Source organism: Nicotiana attenuata, unplaced genomic scaffold, assembly GCF_001879085.1.
Source record: "Nicotiana attenuata strain UT unplaced genomic scaffold, NIATTr2, whole genome shotgun sequence".
Lineage (NCBI taxonomy): Eukaryota > Viridiplantae > Streptophyta > Magnoliopsida > Solanales > Solanaceae > Nicotiana > Nicotiana attenuata.
Window position 1 is genome coordinate 23212 of NW_017672901.1, and position 9908 is coordinate 33119.

Consider the following 9908-nt stretch of genomic DNA (forward strand, 5'->3'; position numbering starts at 1 on the left):
CTCTCCATGCCAGGAAGTAACTATACAAAATTGTAGGAGTATATACTTAGATTTAGATCGTGTTCACGTCTAGGGTGGGACCCACTTAATGATTTTCTTCGTCAGCTCATGATCTTGTTTGGCCAAGCTTCTAAAATTAGCTTATCGTATTTGGCTAATAAATTTGAAAAGCATTTTTTAGCAAAAAATTAGTATTTGACCAAGTTCTTAAAAAACGATTCTAAGAATATTTTTCTCAAAAAAAAAAAAAAATTTAAAAAGTGTATTTGGAGAGATTTTTTTTTTTTTTAGCTTCTAAAAACCTGCTTGTATTTCTACTCAAGAGCACTTTTTTCCCTTCTAAAAGTTTTCAAACACCTTAACTTTAGGAAAAAAACACTTTTAGCAAACAACAACAAAAAAACACTTTTGACTAAAAAGAAGCTTGGCCAAACAGGCAATAAGTTGTCATATGCAGTGTCAAATTTAACTATATATATATATATATATATATATATATATAATGGATCCTCTTACCTTCTTTGTGCGTTTACTTCTTTATTTTTTGAATGCTCTCGGTAAAAATTGTGCCTCCATTAGTATTAGACCTGCAGGAATCCGACTCTTTCTTCCTGTTCGTACTCTAATTAAAAAGACACTGGTTTTATCAATCCCACTTTTTGGTGAATTTACTTCATTTACAAGAAAATTTGATGTATCATTAGTCTTTAGTCCCAAGCTTATTAAAGTAGATTTATTTTATTTTATTTAGGAATACAGATAATTACTTGTCTGTCTGGATTTGGAAGATTCATTGCAGGAAGGAGGATGAGGTATTTTATATTATATAAGCCTTTTATAAAGAAGGAAACTTTAGTGTTCTTCTGCTGAACTAAACTTGAATACTAAATTGTAGCTTGAAACCTAACTGGTTATAACTTTATTCTCTGATACTTTTCTTACAGCTAATGTAATTACATTTTATTCTATGATACTTGTAGCTTTATTTTATCCTATGATATTTTTCTGAGGGATGTTATCACACGTTAGTAATATAAGTAGCCCTACAATCACACAAAAGAAAATCTATATTTATATATTACTAAAATCTTGTCAGTTTCGACATCATTTTCTTCTTTGCCTTCTTAGACTTGTATTTTCCATTTAAAAATCCATTCCTCTTCCACTATACTTCCAGCACCCCCTCTCTCATATTAGAAGAAACTCAGCTCAAGTACACTCCAGTCACTCAATTTTGACTATATAAATAGTCAAACCAAAGAGGTAATTAGCTTCTATATTGCCATTTTGTCATTTTAGCACGAGCTTAGTGTACGAGATTGTCCTTTATTTGTCATTTTATGCTAAACACAAGGTGTACTATTGCAATTTTAAACGTTTCATAGTTAAATTTCCCAAATCAGGTGGGATACGGTAACTTGGTCTTCTTATTTTTTATTTTTTTGATAACCAAGTATTTTATTACTTACCAAGTGAATTTTTTTTACAAATCAGCATGATCAAAACTCAGTCTGCTGTACCAAAAGAAAAATCACTCCAACTATCAAGACCCAATTTAGAATATGAAATTTTGAAGCACAACTCCTAGGGAGGGTTTCTTCAAAATTCCTCAAAACGATTAGTCGGGTCGTTATAGTAGGTGTCGCTTTAAATGATTTTGAGCAATCCTCACTTCTTAAAGTAATTTTTGAGGTTGAGTTAAACACAGTATCTATTTCTTTAACCGATCTCGCCTAATAGAATGATTTGTGTTGTTAGTTTCTCGAGTAATTTTGAGGGGGAAAAAATAAAAATATAAGGGTATTACAAATTATTTCGTTCAATCTAAGAATTAAAATTTCTAACAGGATAACGTACAAGACATCTAGTTTTCTTTTCATAAGAAGAAATAATACAAGATTTCATTTTTATTTTTATTTTTTGTCTTTTCTTTTCAATTTTTATGCCATACCATTTTAAACCGATATCTGTTGTTGGTAGAAATTATAAAGTTCAAGAAAATAATTAAAGAGGGATGGCACACTCTATTGAGATTACCCCAATAGATCACCGAACTCCACTGCTTCGTCAAGCAACAAAAGATGAGGTCTCTCTCTTTCTCAACAATCTTTCATTTTATTTGTTTGTTGTATTTTTGTACAAAAGGAAACAAGGTAGCAAGCATGAATAGTCACTCGTGTATCACTTGTTAATATTATAATTTTTTAATATATACATTAATTAAGTCATTAGAAGCATAAATAATAACGTCAAGTTTGATCGAGTTTCTTTATTAAAATTGAGTTGTTTTATTAATTTTCCTTTTACTATTTTGATTTCCACTAATGATGTTTAAAACTTTATTACGATTCACTATTCGTCTTTGTATACCTTCCCAGTAATTACTTGTTATTCCTTGTTTACTTTTACTTGTTCACTATTGTAAAAATATATTTTACTTTTACTTGTTCATTTTAACAAATTAAGAGAAAGATAATCTTTTTTATTTTATTTTACCCTTATCATTAACTCTTTATTTCCCAAAACTTTTTAAAATACTATCATTATTATGGATAAAATTGTAAAATACATATATCATTTACTTTTTCTTAAAGGGAGTACAAAATCAAAAGTGAACAACTAAAAATAAATGGAGAGAGTAGAATTTATAGAAAATAATAAGTATATAAATATTACTACAACATTTAAATAAAAAAATTGGAATTCAGTATATTAGTTTCTCAAAACAAAAAAAGAAAAACTATGAACTCTTTGCCATTAATTACAGAAGAAGGGAAGAAAGTGGACCATTTAATCGAGAAAAAGGAAACAAATGGTCAGTATCAAGTCAATAAATCTGCAAATAAAATCTAAGATGAAATATATGAGGATTTGGACATGAATTCGGCTTTCAGATCCACCCAACATATTCAAAGTAAGTGTGGGTTTACGTGAATCAAATCTAGATGCTTATAAGCCAAAGGTGATGTTCATTGGTCCTTACCATAAACACAATCCTGAACTTCGCTCCATGGAAAAGTATAAATTGCGTTACTTATAGCGATTCTCCGTAGAAAAGAGGGGAAAGATATGGTTCGGGTCGAAAACGGGTAATGAAAAAATAGATCAATTATCCGACTCGATCCATATTTAATACAGATAAAAAAAAAGGGTTAACCGGCGGTTAATATGGGTAACCATATTATTCATGACTTCTTAAATATGTTCGCTTTTAATTATCCCAAACTTGAGGAACCCCAATTTGAGGTTTCACAAATGTAAAAGTTAAACTCATTGGTTATCCATTTTCGAAATGGATAATATGGTTCTTATCTATATTTGATCCTTTTTTAAAAATTTTATTATCCAGCCCATATTTTAGTGGATAATATGGGTGTTTATCTGTTTTCTTTTAGTCATTTTGCCACCGCTAGTCCTTAACACAAACACAATCCTGAACTTCGATCCATGAAAAAGTAGAAACTATTGTACCTACAACGGTTCCTCCGCGGGGAAGAGGGGATTGATGTGGAAAATTGCGTTGGGGAATTGGAGGACGAAGCATTGAAGTGTTATGACGATATAGAGAACCTTGACACTGATACTGGCAACTTTATGTGAACCTGTTTGACTGGGCACGAAGTTTAAGAAAAAATGAAATACTTTTGGAATTTGTTGTCCTAAACAAGTCAAAAAGGGGTCCAGAGTATTAGTGTGGTTGTAAAAGCTTCTCATTAAGGGTAGGATTGAAAGTTTAAACTAAATGGTTTTCAAATTTAAAAAGGGGTCATTCTTTTTGAAACGGACCAAATAGGAAATAGATTCACATAAACTGGAACGGAGAATTATGTGTTATCCAAATTAGCACTCAAATGACATCTTACAATGTTTTATTTAAGATCATTCCCTAATAATATTTTCTTAACAAGGCATGTATGAGAGATGTAGTGACTACTGTTACTCTTCTTGGAGAATATAAACTAAATATTTTCTCTACTTACTGCTTAATATTTAGTTACTTAAAATTTTCATTTTGGAAATTGCCAGTCGTTAGAGTTTTTTTATTTTTTATCATTATCTAGTAACAATATATGTTAAGGAAAAAAAAAAAGCGAAAAAGAGAAACCATGACTCTTTTAACTAATTACAGATAGAAGACGGGAGGAAAGATGATCATTTAATCGAGATCAAGGAGCGATTAAAGTTACAAAGAGATAAATCTTTGAATCAAATCTTTGATGAAAGATTTGAGGATTTGGACAATTCATCTATCAAATCCACTACCATATTTAAAGTAAATGCGGCCATTCGGGAATCAAACCCAGATGCTTATACGCCGAAGATCGTCTCCATAGGTCCTTACCATAAAAAAAATCAAGAACTTCACTCAATGGAAAAGTACAAATTATTATACCTACGACGGTTTCTCCAGCGAATAAAGGGGCTTGATGTGGAAAGTTGCATTAGACAATTGGAGGAACTACAGGATGAAGCACTAAAGTGTTATGACGATATAGACAGTGATATTGTTGGCAAATTTTCGGAAATGTTGTTACTTGATGGCTGTTTTGTGGTTGAGTTTCTTCGAGACCCCCTAATTATCAACGCGCAATGGATGGTGTGTCAAGTATGTCGAGATTTATTGCTACTAGAAAACCAACTCCCTTTCTTTGTCCTCGCCAAACTTCATGACATGACTAAGCGTCCTGAAGATCAGGAACCCGACTTCATACGTATGGTGAAATCGGCTCTTTGTCATATTTCGCCAAGTAAGATACCTTTTCTCAAATCAGAAATGGATGGTGATGAAAACAAATTCGATCATTTACTTCATGTGGTACACATGTTTTGTCGTCCATCAGAGATGACGAAAACTAGCCAAATCTCGAATTCTAGGATGAGAAAGGATTGTTGCAATATTAAAAGATTTCTTGGAAAGAACTTGCGACTATTTAGGTCAAAAGAAATCTCTACCTCTAATATTTGGCAGTATTGGCAAGCTCCAAGTGCAACAGAGCTTTATGAAGCTGGAGCTAGTTTCTTAAAATTAGGAAGTTTCGAACAAGATCTTATGGATAGAACAACTATGTTCGATATCAAGTTTGAGAATGGAGCGATACAAATTCCTTGTTTCGTAGTTGGTGATTCAACTGAGGCCTTTCTAAGAAATTTGATAGCTTATGAGCAACACTCGACTAACTTATATCCTAAATGTTTTTTGGATTATGTAGATATAATGGGTCAACTTATTAAATCACGTAAAGATGTGAATTTGCTACGCCTAAATGGAATCATCCTTAACGGGCTAGCAGACGACGGAGAAGTGGCTAACATGTTCAATAAACTTGGAGAAGGGATCGTGGTTGCTGCTGGCAGCACCTATTACGCTGAAGCGAGCAAAAAAATGAGTCAACATTGCAAAAAGCCGTGGAATCAAATTATTGCAAATTTGAGGCAAAATTATTTTAGTAGTCCTTGGGCAGGAGCTTCAACTGTGGCAGCAGTCATACTCCTCGTACTCACAGCTATGCAGACAGTTCTAGCTTTCACAGGTGGTATTAAGTAGTGATCTGCATTATTGTTGTAATATCATAAGATGGTTGATGAATATTGTGATGACCCGATAGGTAACTTTGAGTTTTAGCCTTTATTTTCGTATTCCAAGACCTTGACTAGCTCTGTTTAGTGTTCCTCGATTTGCTTGTGCAGTCCGCGTCTTGTTTCGGAAAGTTTTTATGTGAAAAATTGAAGAAAATGTGAAATTTTACCATAAAACTCATTTGAGCTGACTATAGTCAACATTTTTTATAAGCGGACCCGGATATGTATTTTTATGGTCCCGGTGAGTCCGTATCGTGATTTGGGACTTGATCGTATGCCCTGAATCGAATTTGGAAGTCACTAACTTGAACTAACATGATTTGTTGAAAACTAGCAATTTGAAGGTTTAAACAATTCCTAAGTTTGACCGTATGTTAACTTTGTTGCTATCATGTTCGGATTTCGGTTCCAGAGCTTGGAATAGGTTCATCTCACCATTTATCTCTTGTTCTGCAAAATTTGGTGCAAAGCAGAGTTGATTTGACGTAATTCGGACGTCTGGTTGTAAATTTGCACGTTCTTGTGTTTTCTTTTGAAAATTTCATTGATTTTGATGTCCGATTCGTAGTTCCAGAGGTTATGTTGGTGTTTTGATCACGCGAGTAAGTTCGTATGACTTAACTTGTGTATATGTTTGGTTTGGAACCCGAGGGGCTCGGGTGAGTTTCAGACGCGTAGCTGAGTGTTTGATAGAGTTAGAATTCTGCTAGTTTTTTTTTTGCAAAAGTCTTAGTTCTCGCAATTGCGAGTTTAGGATCGCATTTGCTATAGTAGGATGAGCGCTGTCAGGTTCGCATTTGCGAACAGATTGTTCGCAATTGCGATGGGGTACTGGGGTGAGCTAGTTTGCATTTGCGATGAGTTGACTTTTATTGACTTTTTGAAAAAACTATAAAAATCATAGCTTTATGTAATGTAATTGATTCCCATACTCTTGGATGAATCTTTCTCTGTGTGTATTGTAACGACCCCACTGGTCGTTTTGAGCTCTAGCGCGCCGTTCAACAGTTTGAGGCCATGAGCAACTTTATTTCAGGTATTATGACTTGTGCGCACGGTCGGAATTGAATTCCAGGAAGTTCGGAGTTGATTTGGAGAGAGAATTCTCATTTCAGAATCTTAAGTTGAAAGAATGGACTAAGATTGGATTTTTGAGTAAACGACATTGGAATCAGGATTCGAAGATTGCAGCAGGTTCGTATGATGATTTCGGACTTGGGCGTATGCCCGGATCGGGTTTTAAAAGACCCGGGAGCGTTTTGGCGCCTATTATCGAAGTTAGCATTTTGGAAATTTTTTTATAAGTTTGGGTTGAAGTGCATTTCAGTGTTATCGATATCCGTTTGGGATTTCAAGTCTGGGAGTAGCTCCGATGGTGATGCTGGAGTTGGGAGCGCGATCGGAAGTGAATTCGGATGTCCGTGGGTCATTTTGGAGTCATTTGGCTAAAGATAGAAATTTAAAGATTTTTGAGAAGTTTGACCGGAGGTGGACTTTTTGATATCGGGGTCGGAATCCGATTCTGAAAGTTGGAGTAGGTCCGTAATATCGAATATGACTTGTGTGCAAAATTTGAAATCAATCGGACGTGATTTGATATGCTTAAACATCGAAAGTAGAAGTTTAAAATTCTAAAGTTCATAAAGCTTGGATTGGGGGTCAATTCGTGGTTTTAGCGTTGTTTGATATGATTTGAGGCCTCGAGCAAGTCCGTAATGTGTTTTGGGACTGGTTTGTATGATTGGTTGGGGTCCTGGGGGCCTCGGATGGATTTCGGATGGAAACAGATTGAAAATAGAATTTTGGAGAAGGCTGAAGTTGCTGGTTGCTGGTGTAACCGCACCTGCGAAACTAGGGCCGTAGGTGCGGAGCCGCAGAAGCAGCCTTCGTGCCGTAGAAGCGAAAATGGACAGCTAGGCTGGGACCGTAGATGCGGGACAACACCTGTGGAAGGAGAAGCGCAGATGCGGAAGTTGAAGGCTTGGGGGAAGACCGCAGAAGCGGCAATTGGTCCGCACCTGCGGGACCGCAGAAGCGGTCAATAGACCGCAGGTGCGAAAGGACTGGAGTCAGTTAGTGTTTTAAAAATCGGGATTTGGCCGTTTTCTCTCATTTTTCTCTTGGCTTGAGCGATTCTTGGAGGGTTTCAAGAGGGGATTTTCATCATCAATGACAAGGTAAACTATCCCCACCTATCTTAAGTTAAATACATTGATTATGTACGGATTTGCGCATGAATTTGGTAGGAATTTGAGGTTTTGGTGGGAAGACCTAGAAATTTATATTCTTGGGATTTGACCACGATTTTGGGTATGAAATTGAGAGTAAATCATATATTTGAGTTCGTGGGGTTATGGGTAAACTTGTTCTTTGAAAAATTTTGAAATTCGGCACGTGGGCCTGAGGGCGTTTATGTCAACTTTTCGATCGGGGTTAGGAATTGTCATAAATTGGATTGTAATGAGTAATTGAGCATGTATTAGTGGATTTGCATAATTATTGGCTAGCTTTGGAGCATTTAGCATCGATTCGAGTCCTCGGAAGGGCGTGGAATGCCGTTTATGGATCTTCGGAGCGAGGTGAGTCTCCTTTCTAACCTTGTAAGAGGGAATTGTCCCCATATGTGAAATAATTGATTATGTGCTCCTATTTGTGGGGGCTACGTACGCATGAGGTGACGAGAGTCCGTGCGTAGCTACTAATATGTGTAAGTCCGGGTAGTCTAGGACCCAAAAGCATGCTATACTTGGAATATCTGTGATCTTGTTGACAGTTGGATCTTTTAAATCCTATCGAATTGATATATGAATTTCTAAGAGGATTAAACTTTATTTTTTCTGGAATCATTAAAAGTGAACTGGCTTTGATTGGATAAATGTTCCCCTATGAATTCTTAATTTGCTGTTTGAGCATATATTTCTATGTTTACCTGCGTCGCATGTGTAATTCGCGAGTAGGGTGATTATTTAATTAAATTTGACCGCGTCGCATGTATGGTTCGCAAGCGGGGTAATAGATGCATCTATGGTTCGCGCCGCTCGACCCTCGGCAGTGCAAATTTTACATTTATATTGGATCGGGCAGTACGACCTCGGCATGAGTTGCGCATGCTTGTATTGCCTGCCTTGAGAATTATTGATATTGATATCTGTTCTCCCCGACTTGAGATAATTGTTAATTAATGGATTATGAATCCGGAGACTTCTTATAAAAGAAAAAGAACTTTAACCTGTTTCGTGACTCATTTGAATCTACTGTTGTTCTTAATAAATCCGTGAGTCATCGCATTAATAATATTATTATTGGACCATTAGTAAGTGTCGAAGTTTCCATCTCGTCTCTACTTCTTCGAGATTAGGCGGAATACTTACTGTGTACACGTTGTTTCCGTACTCATGCTACACTTGTTGTGCATTTTGTTGCACAGGTACATGTATTTCAATTGGCCTACTGGGCGTAGCAGCACGGTGACCCGGAGACTAGTGAGTTGTATTTCCCCGAGGTGATCCACAACTAGTATAGTCTCTCCCAGACTTGTAACTATTTTCTGTCCAATTTGTGTTCCGGACAGCTGCTGTACTTTATTCGAATTCTTGGAAATTGCTCATGCACTTGTGACACCGGGTTCTAGGATGGTTATGAAGTATTTTGTATTAACTGGTTATCATTTAATTTGATTTGAAACGATTATCTTTTTTTCATTGGTAAATTTGAAGGAAAACCATAGATTTCAAGAGTATTAAAACGAGAATTTAATTAAGTTTTTTGGTTGGCTTGTCTGACAGTGGTGTCCGGCGCCATCACGATCCTTAGTGGATTTTGGGTCGTGACAACATGGTATTAGATCACTAGGTTCCCGTAGGTCTCACGAGTCATGAGCAAGTCTAGTAAGTTTCGCGGATCGGTACGGAGACGTCTGTACTTATCCTCGGGAGGCTGCAGGGCTGTTAGGAGTACTTCCATTCTTGATTCTTCGTCGTGCGATTTGATCCCTGGAGGCTTATGCCTTTAATTTCCTTCCTATTCAATCTTATGCGACGCTAACCACTTATTATAAATCGAGAATTGAAGAATTGTAATGGTACTACCGATGCCGTGCAGTGTGTTTCTCCCTGCACAGTTGTCTGAGCTATTATCGTCGCCTTGTGGAAGGATATTCAATTGTTTCAGCTCAGTAGCGGTACTTTTGAGAGCTCTGAGTCTAGGCACAAGTTGCCATGATGCTATGAACGATTGTTCCGCAGTATTGATATGATGGTAGGATGTTTGCCTATGTGTCGGGGTAGTGAATGGCTTGAAGGGAGGTTTACTCAGTGCATGATCTAGAG

General features: G+C 36.3%; 1 protein-coding gene across 1 annotated transcript; it reads left to right on the forward strand.

Moving 5' to 3' along the window:
* Positions 1 to 1991: 1991 nt before the first annotated feature.
* Positions 1992 to 5741, forward strand: LOC109214865 (UPF0481 protein At3g47200-like). Its single transcript, XM_019378819.1, has 2 exons — positions 1992 to 2086; positions 4130 to 5741. Exons 1-2 carry the CDS (start codon positions 2015 to 2017, stop codon positions 5543 to 5545), a joined length of 1488 nt encoding a protein of 495 aa, XP_019234364.1. The 5' UTR covers positions 1992 to 2014; the 3' UTR covers positions 5546 to 5741.
* The last annotated feature ends 4167 nt before the right edge of the window (positions 5742 to 9908 follow it).

Bases quoted from the DNA above. Each gene is read 5' to 3' on its own strand.
- LOC109214865 (XM_019378819.1), top strand. From the start codon at position 2,015: ATGGCACACTCTATTGAGATTACCCCAATAGATCACCGAACTCCACTG. The intron at 2,087-4,129 runs GTCTCTCTCTTT...AACTAATTACAG, and splicing joins GTCAAGCAACAAAAGATGAG to ATAGAAGACGGGAGGAAAGA.